The sequence below is a fragment of the Periophthalmus magnuspinnatus genome, chromosome 22, assembly GCF_009829125.3.
Source record: "Periophthalmus magnuspinnatus isolate fPerMag1 chromosome 22, fPerMag1.2.pri, whole genome shotgun sequence".
In the NCBI taxonomy this organism is placed as follows: domain Eukaryota; kingdom Metazoa; phylum Chordata; class Actinopteri; order Gobiiformes; family Gobiidae; genus Periophthalmus; species Periophthalmus magnuspinnatus.
This window is the reverse complement of record NC_047147.1, coordinates 19,250,859-19,275,278: the sequence shown is the minus strand read 5'-3', so window position 1 is coordinate 19,275,278 and position 24,420 is coordinate 19,250,859. Positions and strand designations below refer to the sequence as shown.

The following is a 24,420-nucleotide window of genomic DNA, read 5'->3' as shown; positions in this document are numbered from 1 at the left end:
GTAACTTTGGGATGCACACCGATTGTGTTGTGATAGTGCTCTGAAGGGGGAGTGACCTCAGGCAGAGAGCAAAGGGAGGGGGAACTCAGCATGAAAACTAAAAGTGAAACTTATAAAACATGTCAATACATTGTTTTTGGTGATTATACTATTTTCAAAACAATAAAAGTGAACATGGTGATCTACATATGTTATGTGTTAGCTGTTAATACCACATAGATATTTGCATCACCTGACTCCACATGCTTTAGAATGCACTTGGAGTCCATACAGGAAATGTTTTGTTTTGCTAATAGAAAATGCGTGCCAGTCTGAACCCTACCAGCAGGGGGCTTCATCCAGTTACATGCCCCAAGGCAGGACCCACCCCTCCAGCACCAAAAAAGGCCTGTGCGAGGAGCACGGGCTAAGAATATCCCGGGTTGTGTGGAGCGATAGAGTTACCTTCCTTGCCCCTTTCCAACCCCCACCCCCCCAGGCTTATCCCTAACCTATACCCATGTGAGGCACCACTAACACGGGGAGGGTCCTGCCGCTGCTCCCCCTCCTCCCCCTGCCCTGTGCTTTGACTATCCCTCTGCACCTGGCCCCTTTGCCGATCCATCGCCAGACCCACCTCTGCCATGCTGCAAATCCACCCAAAATAAAACAAATTATAACATTAACTTAAGCACCATTCCTGGACTGATCTGGAAGAGCCATTGGATTATATGGGCCGGACCATGGAATAATTCAACCGGGATTGGGGAATTTTTGGGGGGGAATATAGCGGATGCCAATTGGAATAACTGAAGGTGCTAGACCCCAGTGTTCTACATGAGGAGGATTTGGCCATATTTGCAAAGACTATAACATAAAGTATTGGACCATGGTTGAAGGTAGGACTTTGCACCTGTCACTAATACTCAAAACACATTATTATGACTATTTTCATATATTAAAACTATATATAATTGTATTCAAAATGATATATAGACACATCTTGAATAAATGAATTGTATCATTGGTGAAAAATAACAAAAATTATCAATGGTTGAACGTAAGACACATGCACCTGTCACTATGATTTGAAACACATTTTTATGGCATAGGCCTAGTATTTTGGTGTATATGAACCAAGTATAACTGTACCGTAGGCTAAACGCTTATCTTGAATAAGTACAACATAAACTATTGGAGCATGGTTGAAGATAGGACACTGGCACCTGTCACTAACACTCAAACACATCTCTATGGCACAGGCCCACTGTTTTGATATCTTAGAACTATATATAGTTGTGTTGTAGTCTAGACTCATATCTTGTACAAGTATTGTAGGTAAAAGTATCAAAAATCAGATACTAATCGATACTAAAACAAGAATCGAAACTAGATATTCCTTTGAGCAGGTATCGAGAAAAAAAAGTGACATTCTCAGGACAGAAATGAACCTTTTCCGAATAGCTTTAGATAAGATCCCCTGGACCCCTACAGAACCTACCTGGACGACTAAGGGATTATGCAGATATAAGGCCATATGATAATACAAAAGAAAGTACTACCATTAACTTGAAAAAAGAAAGAGTGTTTTTAATTAACATCGTTGCATCAGAATTGGTTTTGAGTATCGAGTATCGAAATCAGGTTTGAAGTTTTAGTATCATGACAACACTACCTATAGGTTAAATACTTAACATAACATAAACCAGTTGGAAGTTGGATTATACATCTGTCACTCACACTCAAAACATACTATTATGGCATACCATTTCAATACATAAATCTAATTATAATTGTGCTATAAACTAAACACTTATCTTTAGTATGTGGTCGTGTTTTTAATGGAGCAGGCCCTGTTGTACTGTGCTCGAGGTATGTGGCTATAAATACTGCATATCATGTAGCAGAGTATAAGTAGCCCATATCTCTGCTGAGTTGGGACTGACGTCAAAGCATGCAACAGCTTTCTTCCTTGTATTCCAAATGATATGTTTAAACCACAGACGTCAAGTATTATAATTAGTGTATGTTTGATGAATGGGGCCTTTTATGCTGTGGAACTGTACATAATGTGTTTATAGTTGAAAATGTAGTTGAACAGGTGTGTTGTAAAAGCATGTTGTTTATAGCTTGAGTGACAAGGCTAAGTGATAACAGATATATGTAGTGTATTTGATTAAATAACTGCTGCGCTGTCACTGGATTTGAGCACGACTGCTGCCTCCATCAGGCACATCTAGGGTATGGCAGTAAGAGTCCAGGAATATTTGACAAAACTACTTCCCAAACTCGTTACATGTGTTGATTTTAAGGAATAAAAAATTACACTTTTGACCTAAAATTACAATGTAAACAGTGTACAAGACTAGCTATAAGTTTTTCACAGAGAACATCTTTGTCATAAAATGCAGCTTAATAGTACTTTACATCACAGAAAGAAAAAAATATATATATTGTATTCCTTGTCTGCTCAGTCCTTAAAGGTACAGTATGTAACTTTCTAGAGTTGGCACGTCACCATTATGATTCCATGGAAATAGAGAATTAAATCCATACTGAAATATTCTTTATGGAGATACATAAGTTTAATGTTCTACTGTAGAAGACAAAAGAAAAGCCTTTCTATGGAAACAAGCAGAAGGATGCCCTCCTCCAGTCCAACTAAGTGTCAGGTTTGTGGAGATGCAAGCTTGCTCTCACTGTGTTTTTCAGTGCAATGAACACAACTAAAATTTAAAAAAAAAATTAAAACATACAAAAAAATCTTCATTTCTCAATAGCCATATCAGTCATTTTCAGACACATTAATGCTGCACTATGTAACTTTTCAGATGAGGGTTCTTCTACCATCTCTTTGTGGAGATTATAATGTACATTTATTCAATTCTAGGGGTTTCTATTGCAAAAACCCCTAAAGTCTCTTACTTAAGCCGTGGATTGTATAGTTCAGATTGATACATGTTTCTGCAGCTGTATGTGAGTGTCCCATGTGTACAGTGATCATTCAACTGTCAGGGCTGAAAAAGAACAACTATTTGTACTAATGTGAGTCAAGAGCCAAAGAGCAGAGCAGATTTCCTCTATGGCGTATGAAGATGCACTCTATAGAACAGGGGTCACCAACCTTTTTTAACCTGAGAGCTACTTTATGGGCACTGAGTCATACCAAGGGCTACCAGTTTGAGACGCTCTTCTGAAATAACACATTTTCTCAGTTTGTCTTTAGTTATACATTATTAATAATGATAAATGATAATCATCTATGTGAACACACTGATCATGTTGCAAGACACTGATCACATTAATGATTTCTCAAAATAATTATCAACAATGAGGAAGGAGGGAAACAGATATCAGTATTCAGCTCTTTAACTTTACTAATCTTAGTAATTGTTAAATTTCCAGATGACACTTACATCACTACATCTCATAGGAAAAGTGTCCCATTTTCACTATCCATTGACAAACAATTTTAACAAAACATAAATAATATACATTGCACCGTGTTTCATAAAGTTATCAATTATGTAATGTTAAAGAAAAATAAGCTTACATATTTTTAAATAAATCAATAAAGTTGTTTGACTTTTTCACCGGTGTCGTGAAAAAAGCCTGTTGTTTACCCAAAGCTGCGTTTAGCTCTGGGCTTGTTCTGCCCATAGTGCGCGTCCCCGTGGGTAGTTAGTGTGGAGCTTTGTGAGACGTAGTGAATTGTCCCTCCACATTGTGCCTCTTTGCCGTCACCACAGTCGCTCCGCAGATGAGATACGCGCAGGTTTCTTTTACTGTCTTAAATCGTTGTGAAAGTGATCTCTTTATTTTCTACCATGTTTTGGAGTAAGAAACTGCATTCAGTGCATCCTCACAGCGCTCGCGAGCGGAGCACTGGTTTTGTCACGCGCACAATACTGACCTTTGAAGTGAGTAGGTCAAAGTTCACCTTAACTTATCTAAACTTCACGTATAATGAACATATGTTTAAGATATTGTCATTTTTAAATCTATATAAACGCAAGGGTGATAAAAAAAAAAAAAGCAACAGAATAAAATTTAATTTTAGATGCAGCTCATTAGTGAGTTGTACTATTTTTAGAACCGGTCTGTGGGCGACTCATGTGGGGCTTGGGGGCGACATGGCGCCCGCGGGCACAGTGTTGACCCCTGCTATAGAACAAGGCATCTGAAGTTGTCTCTGTGAATAACTTTACCTTTGTACTTCTTGTACACTGTTTATATTGCAGTGTTACATATTTAAAAAGAACTTTCCCCTGAGGAAAAATCATCTGTTTGGCCATATCTTATGTTTACCTTATCTTTGATACAGTGGAGGTAAAAGTCTATTTTGGTTTCAAAATGTTTTAAATATATTTAGTGTATGCAGACTTATACATTTTAAATAAGCTGTGCCATGATTGATAAAAACCTGTATATACATAAATAATGAGTTTAAGTATAAAATTATCAAAACAAGATGGTTAGAACCTTTAAACTATTTCATGTTCTAAGTGTTAATATGCAAACTAAAGCTTTGACATTGAGATAGGGCCAATTCCTCGTAATACACAGTTCATCTTGTCCTATTTTATTTATTACTTGTTATTAATATAGATAGATGGATAAATAGATGGATAGAACACAGTTTGGTAAAATGTAAATAAACTTCCACCTGTTGTGTTTCACAGGAGCCCGAGCGGCGGCCTCCACAGCCAATGGGTCAAACGGTGCGTCCCGGAGCCCAGCCCGGGGCACGGCCCCAGGCGCAGCCCCCACACTGCGCTCGCGGGCCATCGGGCTGCTGCAGACCCTGTGCCTCTCTGTGGAGCTCGTGGTGGCCCTGGCTGCCCTGCTCTCCTGGATCACCGTGGGAGTGGTCATGTTCGACTTTGTGGAATACAAAACTGTACCCGGTGAGCTTCAACTAAAATATTGTTGTTTTTGTCAGTGAAGGAGAGTTCATGCAAAACAGATAAGTGCCATTTTAAACAGTCATCAGAGGCTCACTGCTTACTCTTGATGCCTAATACTTACAAAAGCCAAATGTATTTTACTGCAATTCAAATATTATCCCATTCCTCCATGATCAAATCCACTTGACATTATTTCCATAATAATATCTGTAGATGCAAACAGCAAAAATATGTTTGTTTTTAAAAAAATACATTTTCTAAACAGTTTACAGTCTTTATGAACAAACTCATGAGTAAAAATGGAAATAGAAGCTGCATTATGCTAAAAATGTTTAACTAATGATTTTATATTCCAGATAATTACATTTTGAGATACATTTGTTCCCTGTTATACATTCAGAGATAATTATTGGTATTGGCAAGTATCGGTGAGACTGTAGCAGCAAGCCAAATATCAAATATCGATATCACCTTTAAAAAATCTATAACAGACCATCCCTAGATTTTATACTACTGAAACCCTCTCTATGAGACAGGAAGCTACATGCAAGTAAACATGGGAAACATGGGGTTTATTCAATCAAACAAACCTTATTTATAAAGCACTTTTCATACATAATTCATTACACAATGTGGTTTATTTAAAGAATTCAAATCCTTCCCTCACCACAACCAACCAACCTCACCTTCAACACCACACACACTGTACGTCACACATGCACACACTAACACTCACATGAATGTACACAATAAGAGTAATGTTTCCATTCAGTATAATTTGGTATCATTTGTTGTATTCATTTTAGACATTCAACAAATAGTTAGTGACCCCGTCCAAGCAGTAAACGATGCTGTGGATGAAGTAACAAGTCTCTTTAATAAATTCCAAGGTAAGTTTGTGTCTCTTATGCTATTACATAAAAGACATTGTTGCAAATATGTTAATAAATGAATATATACATTTGTGTTTAGAATGTGCGCCTGACTTAAGTGACCCGATGGCTGCAGCCACATATGCAGCCGAGGAAGTAGCACACGCCAAAGATGGATTTGTACAATATTTCTCAGATGAGGAGGGTAAGATCATAATCTGTTCATGCTCAGTGACTTTTCCGGTAGAGGTTCCACAGCCTGCTTGTCTCCATGGAGATGGTATTGCTTTGCCTGTAATGTTTCCAAGGTATAGCATTAAACTTATCTCCATAGCAACAAAAACAGACTTCATCACACCAAGTTACAGTGGAGAGGTGACCCCGTGTATAGTAAGAATGTATGTTTTAAAAGGTTTTAGCAAAAAGAAAAAAAAAAAACTATGAATATATGGAAGATCAATATTCTAATAGAGTATTGTGAAATATTCTAGGAAAAGCAATTACATCTCCATGGAAACAAGCATGTTGGGGACCCTCTACCAGAAAAAAAAAACATCAAGTTCCCTTGAATGAAACTTAAAGTGGCTGGTGTACACACGTATGTGTAGACATTAGTTGTAGTAGTAGTAGTAGTAGTAGTAGTAGTAGTAGTAGTAATAGCAGTAGTAGAAATATTCAAATTTTAAAGTATATTTCATGTCTTACATTCAGGAATCTTCTATCTGAGTTACGTGGACCCTGTGGTGATTGGACGAAGAGCGTTCCACACTGCAGATGAGTTCATGAGTGAGGTGGGGGGCTCTGTCCAGGAGACGCTGTGTGCGGTGGTGGACTACATAGTGGACACAGTACTGGACATACACAAAGGTCAGTCTGGGCTCTTTAAAAGGGAAGGGTCCATTCACGATACTTTTCTAATCTGGACAAGAAGCTGGGAGCAAGCCATAGATACTGATATCGATACTGCGCATCTGATGTTCCCTCTGAGGGTGGAGCTAACTAGAGGCACTGCTCAGTCAGAAGCTCTCTTACGCAAGTTAGACTTTAATCTGAGCTTTTTTTTAACAATCTGACCAGAAAGACTGTAATATTAAACCTTGTAGGTGTACTACTGTGAAAAAGTACAGGAAAAAAATGCATGTATAGATGTATGTATTTTACACATTTCAGCAGTTAAAAGTTTAAAATCTCATATCATCTTTCTTGTAGGAAAAGTGGACATAAGTTATTTAGATCCGGTGGTGATAGGCCGAGGAGCCTTCACTGCGACTAATGACTTCATGTCTGATATCACGGGCAACATCCAGGGGGCGCTCTGTTCCATCGTAGACTCCCTTCTGGATGTGACCAAAGGTACGATTAAATTCAATTCAAATTCAATTCAAATGGGATTAAAGTATTTATAGTAATTTTGTTCATTTTTGTAGGAACAACGGACATTAGCTTTATGGACCCTGTAGTGATTGGGCGGAGTGTGTTCAGTGTTACCAATGACAGTGTGGCTGGAGTGGTGGGCTACATTCAAGATAAGCTATGTTTCGTAATAGACTGCATTCTGGACGTCACTAAAGGTTGGTCTCAATAGCCTAAATATGTTGTCCCTTTTAGGTTGATTTAGAACAAAAAAGAAGCCAACTACACTAATTATATTTACTTTAACTAACTCAGACATCATCCAATGCCAAGGTCAAGTTTATGCCATTTATAATCTTACAAACACTTTCTTTAATATTTTTTCAACTTAATTTGTATCTTAATTAACATGCCAGAGTAATAAATGTGTTTTTCTTCACAGGAAGCACTGACATGAGCTTTATAGATCCTGTGGTCATTGGAAGAAATGCCTTCACAGTCACCAATGAGTTTGTGAGTGGAATCACAACATACATCCAGGGTGTGCTCTGTTCTCTTCTGGATATTATTCTGGACACTGTTGGAGGTGAGCAGTGTTTTTTACATAGTTGTAGTAGTGGTATTAGAGGTAGCAGTGGTAGTTGCAGTCAGAGTAGTAGTTGTAGTTGTGCATCTCATTTGTAGTTTAAAAGGAGTTTGTTCTTTGGTACCCAGGTGTGATGGAAGCTGTGGGATTCAGTCCTTTGTCAGTTCTAAAGACAACAACAGACGTCACCAAAGAACAAATGAGCACGCTCAGCGACTACATCTCCACAACCTTCATGGGTGAACAAGGTACGCTCCAGTGTGTTCAAAATCAATTATATGGTTGATTATAATACAACTCAAAGCAAGATGAATATTCTAATTTCAAGTCATATTACATTACATTCTATCAAGTCAACAAAATGTATGACAGTAAATACCATAAATTAAGTTATATTCGATAAGACTAGCAGATAGCCTAGCATTAGCATAAACAAAGTACGAAAAAGTACACAAACTGCTCAAATATCAAAAAATTGTCAGCTACATTTGAAAACATAAAATTGGCATCACTAAAATGAGTTGGGCTTAAAAGTCTCATCAATTATTAACATTTGTGAGTATCATATAGGTGAAATAGAGGCCCAGTGTACATACTGTACTATGCAATACATTTTCTCGCAACTGAAACATCATGGCCATAGGAGCTTAAGTGTCTGCAAACCCTTTGTGTGTATTCTAATACTGCTCAACTAAATCTTTATTAGGTTTTTAGATTAGTTTTTCGCTTTCAGTGCTTAGATATTTAACTGCTGCTGACAAAGGCCAATAGGACTGTTAAATGTCATGTCACCTCCAGTTCCAACGCTTATCAGCTGATTGAAAATAATGTTGAGGAAGAAGCGAAGCTAGCTAACATGTAGCTAATGCTATATTAGTCTAAATCATTACTACATTATTTACATATCTGATAAGATTTGTGATTAAACATACACTAATGAAAGTGTCTCTTGTTTTATGAATAAGGACCTAAAACAAAGCTAGAAATTAGCTGTGAAGTTGCAGGTTAGACCCGGGAGTGGCATCATCACTTAACACTCCGATAGGTAGCATTCATGTACTTGTGATTTCAGGGATCCTGTCTGAGGTCTCTGTGGAGCCCATGAAGGCGGTTGAAGAGGCTGTGTTGGAAGCTTCTGAAACCAAAGACGCTTTTGTGGCTTATATGTCCAGCATGTTTGTTGGCGAGCAAGGTATTCACATTTATACAAAGTCTCAAGGTTGAAACAGATTCTGTGAAATCCTATTTCAAAAACTGAAGAAATTGTTTGTTTTTGTTACACAGTGGAGGAAAAGAAGGAAGACGTTCCCTCTGGTGAGAAGGACCGGCCAGCAGACATTATGGACGAGCCTCTAGAAAAGCAGGAAAAAATAACCATTGAAGAAGATAAGGAGGAAGATGAGGAGGAAGAGGAAATAACTACCAAAGAAGAGGAGGAGGAGGCGCAGGAGGAGGAGGAGGAGGAGGAGGAAGAAGAAGAAGAGGAAATTACCACCAAAGAAGAGGAGGAGGAGGAGGAAGAGGAGGAAGAAGAAGAGGAAATTACCACCAAAGAAGAGGAAGAGGAGGAAGAAGAAGAGGAAATTACCACCAAAGAAGAGGTGGAGGAGGAGGAAGAGGAGGAGGAGGAGGAGAAGGAGGAGGAAATAATCACCAAAGAGGAGGAGGAGGAGGAGGAGGAAGAGGAAATAACAGCGAAAGAAGAGCAGGAGGAGGAAGAGGAGGAAACAACTATTGAAGAAGTGGAGGAGGAAGAAGAAGAAATAACTACCAAAGATGATGAGGAGGAAGAGTTGGAGGAGAAAATAACATCTGAAGAGGAGGAGGAGAAGGAAATTGAACCTGCCATCACTCCTGAAGACTTGGAGGAGGAAGAGGCTGTTGTGAAAGCTGATATAGTAGAAACATCATCTGTGGAGGAAGAGGATGAAGAGGAGGAAGCCGAGGCTGCATCTGTGGAGGAGGAGGAAGAGGAGGAGGAAGAGGAGGAGGAAGAGGAGGAGAAAGAGGAGGCTGCACCTGAGGAGGAAGAGGAGGAGAAGGAGGAACCAGAGGCAGTAAAGGTTGACATTGTTGAACTGTCACTAGTGGAGGAGGAGGAGGAGGAGGAGGAGGAAGAAGAGGAGGCCATGAAGGTTGAAACTGCAGAGCCACCAGCTGCCGAGGAGGAGGAGGAAGAGGAGGAAGAACAGGGCGCTGAAGAGGAGCAGGTGACAGTGACCGTTGACAAAGTGGAACCATTACCTGCTGAGGAGGAGGAAGAAGAGGAGGAGGCTGAGAAAGCTGACACAGAGAAGCCTTTATCTGTTGAAAAAGAGGAAGAGGGTGAGGAAGAGGAGGAGGAAGGGGAACCATCACGTGCAGAGAAGGAGGAGGAAGATGAAGAGGCAGTTAAGGTTGACACTGTGAAGCCATCACCTGCAGAGGAGGAGGAAGAGGAGAAGGGTGAAGAAGAGGCAGTAAAGATCGAGGCTGTGGAACTACCCTCTGCTGAGGAGGAAGAGGAGGAGGAACCATCTGGTGAACCTGCAGTGGAACATGTATCAGCTGTGAAGCCATTGAACATCAGTGACCAGGTGAAAGAGGAGGAGGAAGAGGCAGCTCCAGTCCTGGTAGCTGTAGAGCAGGAGGACTTCTCAGACACTGTGGACGACCACGATGAAAACAACAACAACAGCGAGAAGCTTAAGACTGAACCAGGGAGGAAGAGGAGGCTGCACATCCTCTCCCACAGGCGAAGAAGAGACGCTCGCAAGGAGAAACCTGTGGAGGGGAAACCTGGCAAGGGTACAGCAAATACTACCAAAATTCTTAATGAAAGTTTAGGTTTGTTCATGTTCCGTTAACAATAACTGAGACTTTTGGGACATGCAGGGAAGTAGCAAAAAACAAGATGGCCCATGAACCGTTATATGCCAAAAGTTCATGTTCTAGAAAATGATGGTGGGCAGGGGCCTTTATAAGTGTGGGAAGTTCACTGTTTTGGAGAGAAATACTCCATTTTATGACCCACAAACATTGAACCTATCATTACTTGTTGAGGATTGGCTCCACAAGCTTGCCATATTATTCTCCTTTCACCTTGCAACAATTACGTTTTTGGAGTTGATTATTGGCACCACTTTCTAAAACTATTGTGAAAAAATTATTTACTTTGTTTTATCTATGCTATTAGACAAGATGTGTATTTCGTGCCAGTTTTTGTTTCATGTGGAGAGGTCCAATAATTACAGAGGTATTAACCATAAAGCAGGTCAAGAAAATCTGCAGTGTGACAGTTAAACAGCAAATTTCAACATAAAACTCACTGACACTGACCTGTCCCCCAATTCAGTGTTAAATTGTAAGGACTGTTGAATGTAGTGATGGCACATAAAGATAAGTATGTAATACAAATGGACCAGATTATAATGTTTCTCATTCTTTCAGATGAAGAGGTTTCCAAAGACCAACCCGAATCTAAAAAATCGTTGCTGAAAAAGAAGAAAGCCTCTGAAAAGAAGAAAGAAGCTAAGGCAAAGGAGACCATATCCCTTAAATTAGAAAAAGATAAGAAACCATACAAAATGAAACTAGCCAAAAAGGAGAAGGAACATCTGAAGGAGACTCCCCCAACTCCTGAGGAACCCAAAGAAGAACCTCTTAAGGAAACCAAAGTCAAAGAGGAGGAAAAACCGCCAAAAGAAAAACAAGTAAAGGAGGACAAGAGGCCTTTTAGAAAAATCATAGATATAAGGAGTCTTTTGAAACAGAAGGAACAACCCAAAGAGGAGAAAGAGAAAAAGAAGCCTTCTAAAATAAAGGAGGTCGAAATTCATAAAGAAGAGAAGCCAGACAAGAAGGAACCAGCTGAAACAAAAATGGTTAAGAAAGCTGTCACAGAAGAGGAGGAAAAGGAGCTTCCAAAAGAGCCTGAACAACAAAAAGAGAAAATCCTGGTAAAGGAACCCTCAAAAGACAAAAGGGAGAGAAAAATGGATCTAAAAGAAGACAAATTAGTTAGCAAAGTGAAAAAAGAAAAGGCTGATGAGAAAGAAGACAAAGTTCCTAAAGATAAGACCAAAGAAACAAAAGAACCCAAGAGACTTCCAAAAGAGGACAAGAAAAAAGAAAGGGTAAAGGAACCTCAAAAAGATAAGAAACAACTCAAAGAAAGGAAAGACAAAGTAGAGTCTCTCATCAAAGAAAAGGAGAAGAAACCCACTGAAAAAGAACCAAAAGAGGTTACGAAATCCAAAGATCCTAAACAAGAGAAAAAGGAACCAAAGGAAAGTCCCAAAGAGTTTAAAAATATAACCGCTCCTACAGCAGATGTGGTGGAGAAAGCACCAGAAGTGAAGGAGGAAGAATCTCTCAAAGTGGCAAAGATGGAAATGAGGAAACCTAAAGAGACGAAAGAAGCAAAGGAGCCTCCTAAGGTTGTCAAGAAGCTTCCCAAAGATGTAAAAGAACCTCCTAAAAAGGAAACAAAGACCACCAAACTCTCCAAAAAGAAGGCTGAGAAGGAACATGACAAGCTTCCTAAGACAAAGGAGCCATCGGTGGATGAGAAGAAGAAAGAGAAGAAAGAATCCAAGGAGCCTCCAAAGGTAAAAGAACTTGACAAGAAGCCTCCTAAAGAAGAAATACATCCTCCCACAAAAGAGATGAAGAAACCCAAAGAAAAGAAAGAGAAGGATATCAAAGTATCCAAAGAAGAAAAACCAAAGGAGAAAGAATCCAAGGAGCCTCCAAAGGTAAAAGAACTTGACAAAAAGCCTCCTAAAGAAGAAATACATCCTCCCACAAAAGAGATGAAGAAACCCAAAGAAAAGAAAGAGAAGGATATCAAAGTATCCAAAGAAGAAAAACCAAAGGAGAAAGAATCCAAGGAGCCTCCAAAGGTAAAAGAACTTGACAAAAAGCCTCCTAAAGTAGAAATACATCCTTCCACAAAAGAGATGAAGAAACCCAAAGAAAAGAAAGAGGAGGATATCAAAGTATCCAAAGATGAAAAACCAAAGGAGAAAGAATTCAAGAAGCCTCCAAAGGTAAAAGAACTTGACAAGAAGCCTCCTAAAGAAGAAATACATCCTTCCACAAAAGAGATGAAGAAACCCAAAGAAAAGAAAGAGAAGGATATCAAAGTATCCAAAGAAGAAAAACCAAAGGAGAAAGAATCCAAGGAGCCTCCAAAGGTAAAAGAACTTGACAAAAAGCCTCCTAAAGAAGAAATACATCCTCCCACAAAAGAGATGAAGAAACCCAAAGAAAAGAAAGAGAAGGATATCAAAGTATCCAAAGAAGAAAAACCAAAGCAGAAAGAATCCAAGGAGCCTCCAAAGGTAAAAGAACTTGACAAAAAGCCTCCTAAAGTAGAAATACATCCTTCCACAAAAGAGATGAAGAAACCCAAAGAAAAGAAAGAGGAGGATATCAAAGTATCCAAAGATGAAAAACCAAAGGAGAAAGAATTCAAGAAGCCTCCAAAGGTAAAAGAACTTGACAAAAAGCCTCCTAAAGAAGAAATACATCCTCCCACAAAAGAGATGAAGAAATCCAAAGAAAAGAAAGAGAAGGATTTCAAAGTATCCAAAGATGAAAAACCAAAGGCGAAGCCTAAAAAAGAACCCACAATGGAGACTATTGAAGAAACAAAGGCTCCAAAAGAGAAGAAAGAAACCAAGGAACCAAGGAAACCCAAGAGAGAGGTGACGGAGGAACTTCCCAAAGACATCAAACTGGTCAAGAAGGACCGTGATGAAAAGATCAAAGCAAAGGAAGAGGCTCCTAAAGCTGTCTCCAAAGAACCCAAAGAAAAGAAACAGGAAAAGGAGAAACAGGAGAAGGAGAAGACAAAAGTTAAGGAACCTTCTAAAGTTGAGAAAGAAGAAGTTCCAAGACCCAAAGAAAAGGGACTTCACAGACATAAGAAGATGGATGAGGAGAAACCCAAAGAGAAAAAAGTTGAGGATCATCCCAAAGTTCAAAAGGAACAACCTCTTAAAAATGTTACAGAGGAAACAAAGAAACCTCAAGAAAAGAAAGTCCTTCTAAAAGAAAAGACACTGAAAAAGGAGAGGAAAGAAACCAAGGAACCTGCAAAGAAACCCAAGAGAGAGGTTAAGGAAGAACTTCCCAAAGACATCAAACTAGTCAAGAAGGAGCCTGAAGAAAAGATCAAAGCAAAGGAAGAGGCTCCTAAAGCTGTCTCCAAAGAACCCAAAGAAAAGAAACATGAAAAGGAGAAACCCAAGGAGAAGAAAAAAGTTGAGGAACCCTCTAAAGCTGAGAAAGAAGAAGTTCTGAAACCCAAAGAAAAGAAGGCACTTCACAGACATAAAAAGATATTTGAGGAGAAACTCAAACCTGAAAAGAAACAACTTCTTAAAAATGTCACTGAGGAAACAAAGAAACCTAAAGAAAAGAAACTCCTTATAAAAGAGGAGAAATTGGAAATGAAGAAATCCACAGAGGAAAAAGTAACCAAGGAAGAGCCTTCAAAAGATGTTAAAGAACCCAAGAAACCCAAGGAGAAGAAAGAATCTCAAATAGAAGCTGAAAAACCTCTTAAAGTTGTAAAAGCAGAACCTTCTAAAGATGTCAAAGAAGAAGCCAAGAAACCCAAAGAAAAGAAGGAGGTGAAAGTTTCTGAAGACAAGAAAGACAAGGAACCTTCCAAAGATAAAAAAGACGAAACAAAGAAACCCAAAGAAAAGAAAAAGGTTGAAGAACCTTCAAAAGATGAAAAGAAACCTGGCAAAGAAGAGAAAGAAAAGAAACCAAAAGATGACAAAGAAGTAAAGAAAGTTTCAAAAGATTTAAAAGAACCAAAACGTCCAAAAGATGTAGATATTCCCAAAGACAAAAAGGTGGAAAAAAAGGAACCCACTAAAGAAAAGAAGGAGGACAAGAAACACAAAGAGAAAAAAGTTCCCAAAGAACCTTCTAAAGAGGAGAAGAAAAAAGTCAAGGACATTACACTTCCCAAAGATGAACTGAAGGAGAAAGTGGTGAAGAAACAACCAAGAGAAAAGAGGGAAAAGGAACCAACCAAAGACAAAAAGGTAATCCCAACAGAAATAAAAGAGGTGCCCAAAGAAAAGAAAGAGAAAAAAGAAGTAAAGATCATCCCACCTGTAGAAGAAAAAGAGAAGAAGGCTCCCAAAGAAAAAGTAAAAGAACCAAAAGAAGACAAACTACCTAAAGAAAAGAAAGTTCTATCTCCCAAAGAACAGAAAGAGGTGAAGAAACCTACCAAAGAAAGGGTGAAGAAAGAAGACAAGGAGCCGACTAAAGGTCAGTTGTAAGTTCAGATGTAGGCTACTTTTGAAAAATGACAGTACTCTTTAAAGTATTTTGTATTTGTTTGCAGATGTTCCTCGACACAGGATGATTCGTAGGATGAAGATAGTCAAGAAGGAGGTTGCATCCGTTGTGAAGAAGGAACATCTTAATGTTACAAAAACAGGTATGACCAAAGTAATGTAACTCATCTAGCTGTGATCCAGGTAGCTCCACTGTGCTTTTAAAGCACATACACTTTCAGCTTCTTGCTTTTTTCATTCTTTTTTTATTTATTTATTTATATATTTTTTTGCTGTTTGTAATTCTTCTTTTATGATTATTTTCACCAATATACGGCAGATGTGAAACCTGTTGCGCCCCTTCTCCCTCCCCTCCTGGTCCTTGTTCAGAATCACTTGTGCTCTCTGGTCTCCTTCTGTCAGACTAAAGCTGGCACACTATCAGTCTGCATTAATGTAGATAGCATCTAGTGGTGATATGTGAGAATACAACAGGGCTGGGTTGGACAATCTAATTACAAACTGTAGTTTTATGTTATTGTAGAGCTACAGTAATGGAACTTTATCTTTCAATCCCTGACTTGAGTCATTGATTTTAATCATGGCTTGCAGATCAGAAGGTAAGGTGCATTATTGGGGTTATCGGGTGAGCACCCCCCTTCCTTGATACTTCGTTGATTAACACAACATCTCAAGAGGGCTCAACAGTGATACCTAGCATCCAAGGTACACCCCCCTCAGTATCTTGCAATCCTGCTTTATTTAACAGCCCACGTGTTGTCCTATCTTCTGATCCAGAGCCAGTTGCTGCTCCTTTCTGCTGTGGTTGATAAAGACTTGACGATGTTTTAAAGGGAGGATCCCCTTAACCCAATTTTCTTCAACGGGTAGGTTATGGATGTTGCCACAAATCACCTGCATCCTACTTCAACTGGAAAGATGTTAATTTTCCTTCCATTTTGGGCTGCTCTGTATTTGGTCTTTTTCCTCTCATAGACTACCCTCTTCCCATGGGGACTGTTAATTCTATCACTAATGGCTAAAGATTTTTATTTCTCCAATATAATACTCAAGGCACTACATTCAATGGAGCAGACCACATTGCTTTGTTTGTGGTTTGGGGTTTTGTGCTTTGAGTAAACCCATTTCTGCCTTAAAGTGTTTATAGGTTTGAAATAATCCAGGATCCAGGATTTCATGGTAATCCAGGATTTCTTCTACAGTTTTTCAGACATAGCAACTGCGTAGAGAATACACCCTTTTTGGATAACCAGAAGCATCTCTGTTTGTGGATATCCAAAATGGGCCTTCATTAGAGCTAAGAGAGTTAAAAAACAAAACCGGGAATCAGAAGAAAATTCCCAGTGTGTTGTGGCCAAAATCTTTGAAGGGAAAACCACTTTTGATATTGGTCACCTGCCAATTTCCAGTCCTTCGCGACCTGCAGGATATTCACACTCTTTGATGTACTATGGTGTTTTGTTGGGCGACCCGGTGGTACAAACATGGGATGAGTGGTCCTTGTTAAAAATGGTGGCAGAGAATTTGCATCAGTCCGCCTCTACTCCATGACTACTGCTAGTTGCCTTAACACTTGGATGTGATGCCAGGTGTAGCATCCCTGAGAAAGGCTAGCTGTGCATACTGACAGGACATGCTTTAATGATACAGGAGTTTGGCACAGTGGGCAACTTGGGTCTTCACCAAACCAGTGAAGGAGATTTTAAGATGATGGAAGGAGGTTGCATGTTGCTTTTAGTATTGAGCTCAACTCTGGACCTCAAATTTACAGGTGTTTTGTGTTTTGTTGCAGAGGTCAAAGCTCCCAAAGACAAAGTAAAAGCAGTCCCTGTGAAGCCTGGTATGTTGTTGTTTTTTTCATTTCCTAATTTTTCAAAATATTAGCTTCAACAATATAAGTTTTTGAGTGTGAAAATAACTGTTTTTCAGAACCTGTTTCCAAAAAGGCCAAGCCAGTCCCAGTAGTTAAAGGTAAGTTACATAACTGTTTAAAGATTAAAGTCAATTGTTGATTGTACTTGTTATACTTTTTGTGCAGAAACTGAAGCTCCTGCCAAAAATGTGTCTCTTGCAAAAGAAAAAGTTAAGATGCAGCCCATGAAGAAAGGTACGTGTGACTGTAGTTTTAAAAAAATTAATAAAAGAACCATGTCATCAGCAAAAATATGTTATTGTCTTAGTGTTGGTGAGACCAAAAGAGAAAATCAGACTTGTACCCAGACAAAAAGGTAATTACTAAAGAGATAATATATTCTGTCATGCTATACCACAAATGAAATGAAGAAGCATAGGTCCAAAAGTCTAAATGCATTCTGTATAGTAGTCTATGCAGTTTTTCGCTTTGAGACTTGCAATGACTGAAATGTATTCTAATGCTACTTTATACATACCGGTACATACTTATGCAGCATGTCAAAATATACTAAAATCCATTTGCTCCATTAATTCAACAGAACTTGTTAACCAGACCACTAGCAGGCTGTGCTACTGAGTAAAACATGTTTAAGCAAAAAGCTACAACTGACCTGGCCTTGTTTAACCATACTATATCCTTTAGTCCTAAGTTAAAGTGATAGTATGTAACTTTCTGGGGTTGGAAAGTTAACTGCATGATTCCATGGAAATACAAAGTTAAAATCATACATTGGACATTCTCCATGAAGATAGACAAGTTGTACGCCATACTGTGGAAGATTATAGCCAAAGGAACAACATTTCCATGGAAAACACCAGAAGGAGGGACTCCTCCAAAACCAATTGAAGGTCAGGCAGGTTTGTGGAGATGCAAGCCCACTCAGAAAAAGGACATGTGTTTGTGCATGTTTTTCAGTGCTACAAAAACATGCTTTTTTGGCCAAAAAGTTACATACTTTAAAGCGTGTACCTTTTTGAGCGGAAGGTATGGTAAATAGCCTTCCCCAAACACAATACAGGAGCAGGTAAGTGTGCAGTGAAGTTCTTAACATGTGGATTTCTTTTATTTTAGAAGCTGAAATCAAACCTGTGCCCATCAGAGAAGGTAAAGTATTAAATACACTTGAATATTTTTATGTTGTGTTTTACAACAGTTGATACATATTCTTTAGAAAAATAGTTCATATATTATTGTTCTTATTAACATTAAAAATATGATACTACTTTTCTCCCTGGTCGATGAGCAGTGCTAAAGGGAGAGCCCAGGCCTGTCCGAATGCGGAAAGGTACCAGAATGTAAACCTAAACTGTGTGTAGATGTAGAGGAGCTTAAAGCTGCATTGAGAATGGCTTTGAATGCTCTCAGCTCAGGCCATTCACACTGAATGCAAGATAATATCATCTGGATAGAGCTTGTTCAAATGGCTTTACGTTAAAGGCTCTGTACCTGATGTATTTGAGAAGAATGTGTCTTACCACAGTACAGATATACTGTATAAGCAGGTCAAATATGTCAAAAGATGTCTGCTGTGTACTTTCTTTATTTATAAATGTTCTATTGTCCCATAAATAGGAAGTGCGCATTAGCATGCTACTTGTTAGCTTCAACATGATGCAAAACTCTGCTCTGGCCTCTGAAAGTTGAGAAAAACGCTTATAAAATCTGTCTGGTGTATAATTAGGATGCTCAGAACACATAAGGTAAGTGTTGAATAAATTTGGACCACTGCAAATGATTATGTGTTTGATGTTTTTAGTAAAAATAAGGTACAGCGCCTTTAACGCATCACCTTCACTAACATCTGGCGACTCATGTAATATGCTAAAAGTAGTAGGCCTATAATATAATTTATATACTAGACCTGACTCTGTGTTTCTCTTTTAGAAGTGGAGGCTCTTAAAGAGAAGGAAAGAGCCCCAGTAAAGAAAGGTACTCCAGTTATCTTTACAACACATGTTTGGGCTAAAGGATAATACAAATATTTACCATATATTTCCCATATTACCATTGCTCTTGTATGTGATCAGCTTCATGAAGTCAAACTGAATGTGAGTTTACATATTAGTTATGTAGTAGGTCAATGATTTATTTGGTCCTTAGGCAATACACTTCACCCTTATTGCCTAGTATGAATGTGGTATGCCTATGAGTGTTGGTGGTGGTTGGAGGGGTGCAGATTGGCAGGCTTGCTTCCATCATTCTGCCCCAGGGCACCTGTGGCTACAATAGAAGCTTACTACAACAGTATGGAGTGAATGAATAATGCACCAAATAGTGAAGTGACTTTGAGCATCTGGAAAAGTGCTGTTTAAGACATGTTTATACATTACTATTATTTACATTAAGTATAAACAGTAGTTGAGCCTGAAAAATCAAGTCACTTCAGTTTTAGTATAGGCGTCATGGTGACCCTGTACCCCTCTACAACTTATCCAGATGGAGACACAGAAAATCCATATTTATATACATGTAATCTACTTATCTTTTGTTTATATACTAATCCTGTCAGTACCAGCTGCCATATTGTTAATTAGGTCAGCTTTGTCACTATGGTAACGATGTCTCTACATGAAAACGAACATGTCTTATTTTATTATTAATGTTCTATTGTTTATTGTTTTTATGGTTACATTATTTAGATCGTGTGAAACGCCTATTAGCTGATCTGAGAAGAGGTACAGCTTTCAATAACAGTAGAAGTGCATTGTAGCGCTTCCTAGTGGCTAATGGTGGTTCTGCAGTTAGATGCTATTTATAAATTTGCTTTAACCAGTGTGTTATGGCATTTTAGCTGGGTTTAATATAAAACAGTAGTTCCACAGAGCTCTGAGGGACATGTTTTGTATTGGAATTCTTGCTGAAGTTTTTCTTTTCTTGTTTCAGAAAAACTACTAGAGAAAAAGAAGTCCAAGGAAGAGAAAGGTAAGTTTAGTTAGCTACATAATGACTGGGAGGAAGGTTTCCATATAGGTTTCCAATACTACTACTTCTACTTTTGTAGAAGTAGTAGTATTGGTAACAGTAGTAATAGTAATAGTAGTAGTAATAGTAGTAATGGTGGTAATAGTAGTAGAAGTAGTAGTAGTAATACTGGTAGTAGTGGTATTGGTAGTAATAGTTTGCAAATGTAGCACCTGATCATTTCTATCAGTGACTATATCCATTAACTGCATTTATATTCATTTTATCTGAAACCCAGCAACTTTAAGGTCCATTGTTTAACTTTTTCACCACTTGCTTGTCTTCATGGTGACATTATGACATTGCCTTGAATGTACCGTAGTATGACTTTAAATATATCTAACATTTATTTCATTACAGGTGTTTTTATTGTTAATAATACAATCTAACCTATATCTGTATCGGTGCAGTGATAGGACACGGGTTACAGTGGGTCAAGAGGAAGAGTCCAATAAACAAAATTCCCATCAGGCCAGTTCATACTCTAGTCTTTCACACTCCTGTGTGAATGTGGTATGAGGGATTGTTATTAGCAGGTCCCTGTCAGTCCCAGGGCAGCTGTAATTTATTTAGAACCCCTGTTCACCATCACAGACGTGACTACAGAAAGGTGCTGTATGTAACTTTTTTCTGACAGATCGATAGAGAGTTTAATGCCATACTGTGGACCATTCCAGTCAAAGCCATAACATCTCCATGGAAACAAGCAGGGGTGAACCTCTCGCCAGAAAATTTACATGGTGTACATTTCATAAAGACCTGTTTAGTGTTTTGATAGTTGTGAATTTTTATTAAGTATATTGTACTGTAAGAATGGATACTTAGAGTGTCTTCTTTCCTGATTCTCACAATTGTCTTAAATGTCATCCTGTGCAGAAGAAAAGCCTCTGAAAGACAAAGCAGAGCCAAAAGCTCCTAAAGAAGAACCCAAAGGTACTGCAGAGTCACACAGTACTCACTAACACTGACATCTTGGAATAAAACATGATTTTGTATTGTGTTGTGTCCCACAGCTCCAGCTGTAGAGAGCATCACAGTAGACGGTAAGTGCCTCCTTCTTGCCTGTGTTGTTTGCTGGTAGGTGTGTCTGATGTTTTGTGCTGTGGCCTCTGTGTCTCCAGAAGAGCTGCCCTACTTCCAGTGCTTCTTTGTGGACGAGGACGAGGCCCAGTTCCCGTTCTACTCCTTCTCCCCACTGGTGTTCTGAGCAGCCCAGGGGACGTCCTGTCATGTGACTGGGGCTGTGGCGGAGGGACTGTGGGTCTGGAGCTCTGAGCTGCCTCTGCCTCATCTGTTTGGTGGAGCTGTCTCTCACACATACAGACAATGTTGTTCCGTCACTGTTTGACTTGTCACAAATGAGGTGCTTTTATCTATATGGAACCAGTGCAGTTTGTCACATTAGTACATTATTAAAAACTAGTGCACTAGTGTGACGCACAGGACAGACTTGAGTATTTGATTACTACTTGAAAAGTATGTGTATACCACCTTTCTATTTCCATATCATGTTTTTTTTTATTTTATTTTATTTTTTATTTTCAGCACTCATTTGTACCTATTTGTTTCCAAGGGAACAGCCATGCGTTGTATTTGAGAGCTCCCAAACATACCTGACGAGTCTTATGAGTGTGCACCCTCTGGCCTTTGGGACGGACAGAGCTGTGCTGTGCTGCTGTGGTGCTCAGCTGAAGCATTCACTACATGATGTTTTATTGAGTCACTTAGAAACATGTGGCAAACAGCCACCTCTGCTCTGCATTCTAATGTGGCTCTTTGTGCAGCCTGACACTGACACAATGTGTGTCCAGAGCTGCTACAAACACAGTCAAAGCACCAGAGCTGGATCACAACAGTAATATTTATTAGTGTATAAAAAGACTATTAGGAAATGATGCAACTATATGGACCAATATGAGCGGGCACGTCCTAGTCCCAGTTCGTCCAATAGTATGTAACAAATATGCAACTAAATAGACTTTTGACAAAGTCACATGAGTCAGTATTAGACTCATTCAAACACACAATTCTCAGTGAACTGGCCTCTATTATGTTAATGCAAACATGATTTCTCATAATTTAACAGTGCACTCATAGTGCATACTGTACATTTTATTTTTGTATTTGAAATTATTTTTATTTTCTCAATGCGAGTGTTGTGTTTAATATTTATTGAGGACCTATGTGCAATAGACTGCTGCAGACTTTTATTTAAGCAGTTATTGTGAGTTCCATTAGTAGAGATAGGTCTGTTGGGGAATTGATCAAATCCATAAGAATATAGGCGTCTGTTATTTCACAGGACAGAACCACTGCTGCACAGAGCAGGCACATACCATAATGCTCTCTATGGTTTATGACCTAGGGGAATCAGACTACTATATTTTAGCCTATCAGATTATTTCTGCTGTTTTAGCTGCACAGCTTGGGGTGTTGTATAAGTAGTGAACTTTAGATTAATAATTAGTATTATTGTGTAACTGGCCCTCATATCTCGCATTTGTAAGTAAATCAAATGGAATCAAATGGACTACTGATAACAGGAGCAGGTCAAAGTGAATGTTATAAACCACAGTGTAACAGGGTATGTGAGCAGAGCACAGTCTGTTTGAGTGCATGCATGACGTCTTTAAATGTCACAATTTTGTTCATATTCAATGTCTGCTCTAAAATTACTCTTCAACTGGGATGTTGCACTCAAATTATTCAAATTATCAAATTATTTGGTGAATACCTGCCATGTTCAAATTCTATTAAATGAGAAATGTGCATGTTTCTTAAGTCTCTGGTGTTTTCTTTTACTCTCATAGTAATCAAGACATCATCGAATATTTCACCAACACTAAAAGATTTACAGCAGCAAGTACAAATGGAGTGTAAAGCAAACACAGATAGGAGAGGTTATGTGGAGTCATTCCCCTGATGTAGCCTACACTCCCGCTGCCTCTCAGACACAAGATACAGTGTAGTTACAGCCATCATCAGCTTTCCTCCTCACTGCCGACTTCAACATTTCAAGGCGACAATGAGGCTGGCCACACCATCGTTTGAATAAAGCTTTTCTGTTGTACAAAGTTGTGAGAAAACCAGACATTTTGGGCCTCTTCTAAAGAACCTCAGATTTGATTAAAATGAATAGATTGGCCCAGATCCAGAGGGGTTGAGTCCAGTTAGCAGAGAGCCTTTGTCAAGGCGCTCATTCAGAGGTGCAAACTCTTGGCAGACGTTAGTAGAGCAGCAGAGCACTCCCAGACGTGAACACAGCTCTGACACTGCGTGGATTCATGCTGCGCTGTGGGAATGATGAACACTGGACAAAGGAGCCAGAGAATTCCCAATGAGCTAGGCAGGGCACATACACACGCAGAGGTGGAGAGAGCAGCCAAAAAATGGTACTCAAGTAAGAAGAACGTTACTTCAAAATAATATTACTTATACAGAAGTACAAAGCAGTGGTAAAAAGTATTTGGGAAAATACTTATGGAAAGAGTGACATCTGATTTATAATTTGAAGTTAATGTAATGTGAAGGACAAAACATTAAATAATGCACAAAATTTGGTATTTACAAAGAACAGACACAAAAAATCTTATCTGAAGGAGCACTGCAAGAAACACAAATGTTCAAATCATTTCATATTGTCAACAAAGCGTTTGTCATTTGTAGACTTTCACACAGTGGGAAGAGTAATCCAAACTTTTACTTTTAAGTAAGAGTACTGTAACTTCAAACTAAATATTACTCAAGTAGGAGTAAAATAATGTCCAAACACTACTCAGAAAAGAACAGTTTCTTTAAAAAGTTACTCAAGTAAATGTAATTGAGTAAATGTAACTGAGTACTACCCACCTCTACACGCACACACATAGGGAGGGGTACTTTTCTGCCCCACATACAAAGCATTATTGACACACTATTTATAGAGAGTGGGTGAAATAGTGACCTGTTTCTGAGCCTGGGGACTCCCTCACGGTTGGTTGGTTCACACAATCGAATGATGCCTCTACGTAATGACACCACAAGTTAAAGCGGATTAGTAGTGATGTCAGCGAGGAAGAGGAGGAGGAGGGATCACTACAGGTCATCTACAGAGCTGCCCCGACCCGAGGCTGCAGCTGTCACCTGGGCTGGACCAGAGCGTACAGCCAGGCTCTGTTCCCACGCTCATCGTCGCATAGACTCTAGGGCTATAGAAATTCTGGGTCGACTAAAAACATGTCCTGCAGATCGATTAGTCGACTAAAAAGGGGTGTGGCAACAGCTCTCAAAACATATCTCTATGTATCTGACCCAAAACTAAACTCACGTGACTACACTTGCACGGGAGTTCATTCAAAAACAATACAGAAGAAATACAGTTCTGATACCGATATTGATACCTTGACTTTAAGTGTCTGTCAATACCCGATTTTAACCGATAGCAATGAAGGGATGGAAAGTGGCTCTTATTTCCTTAAAACACAGCTCAGTTATTACATAAGAGGCCCAGTAGTGTTATGTAACTGTTATTTCTCCTTCAAATAACTACAGATCAACTTTG

At 38.9% G+C, this 24,420-nt stretch overlaps 1 protein-coding gene across 7 annotated transcripts; it reads left to right on the top strand.

The window, feature by feature from the left end:
- The first annotated feature begins 513 nt into the window (after positions 1-513).
- On the top strand, positions 514-22,655 carry si:ch211-266g18.10 (trichohyalin). Of its 7 annotated transcripts, XM_055230963.1 has the most exons (25): positions 514-878; positions 4,662-4,886; positions 5,693-5,776; positions 5,859-5,963; positions 6,470-6,625; positions 6,968-7,111; positions 7,186-7,329; positions 7,554-7,697; positions 7,826-7,945; positions 8,770-8,889; positions 8,982-10,484; positions 11,127-14,975; positions 15,052-15,147; positions 16,797-16,844; positions 16,934-16,975; positions 17,043-17,111; positions 17,185-17,232; positions 17,991-18,023; positions 18,166-18,204; positions 18,804-18,848; positions 19,559-19,594; positions 19,803-19,841; positions 20,757-20,813; positions 20,894-20,923; positions 21,002-22,655. In XM_055230963.1, the coding sequence occupies exons 1-25, from the start codon at positions 869-871 to the stop codon at positions 21,085-21,087; spliced, it is 7,272 nt and encodes a 2,423-aa protein (XP_055086938.1). In that variant the 5' UTR covers positions 514-868; the 3' UTR covers positions 21,088-22,655. The 7 variants fall into 7 exon arrangements, with proteins under 7 accessions (XP_055086938.1, XP_055086941.1, XP_055086940.1 ...); XM_055230966.1 differs by lacking the exon at positions 17,185-17,232; XM_055230965.1 differs by lacking the exon at positions 18,166-18,204.
- The last annotated feature ends 1,765 nt before the right edge of the window (positions 22,656-24,420 follow it).

Coding starts and splice junctions, on each gene's coding strand:
- si:ch211-266g18.10 (XM_055230963.1), top strand. Junction 16,845..16,933: donor AGCAGTCCCTGTGAAGCCTG/GTATGTTGTTGT, acceptor ACTGTTTTTCAG/AACCTGTTTCCAAAAAGGCC. Junction 19,842..20,756: donor GAAGTCCAAGGAAGAGAAAG/GTAAGTTTAGTT, acceptor CATCCTGTGCAG/AAGAAAAGCCTCTGAAAGAC.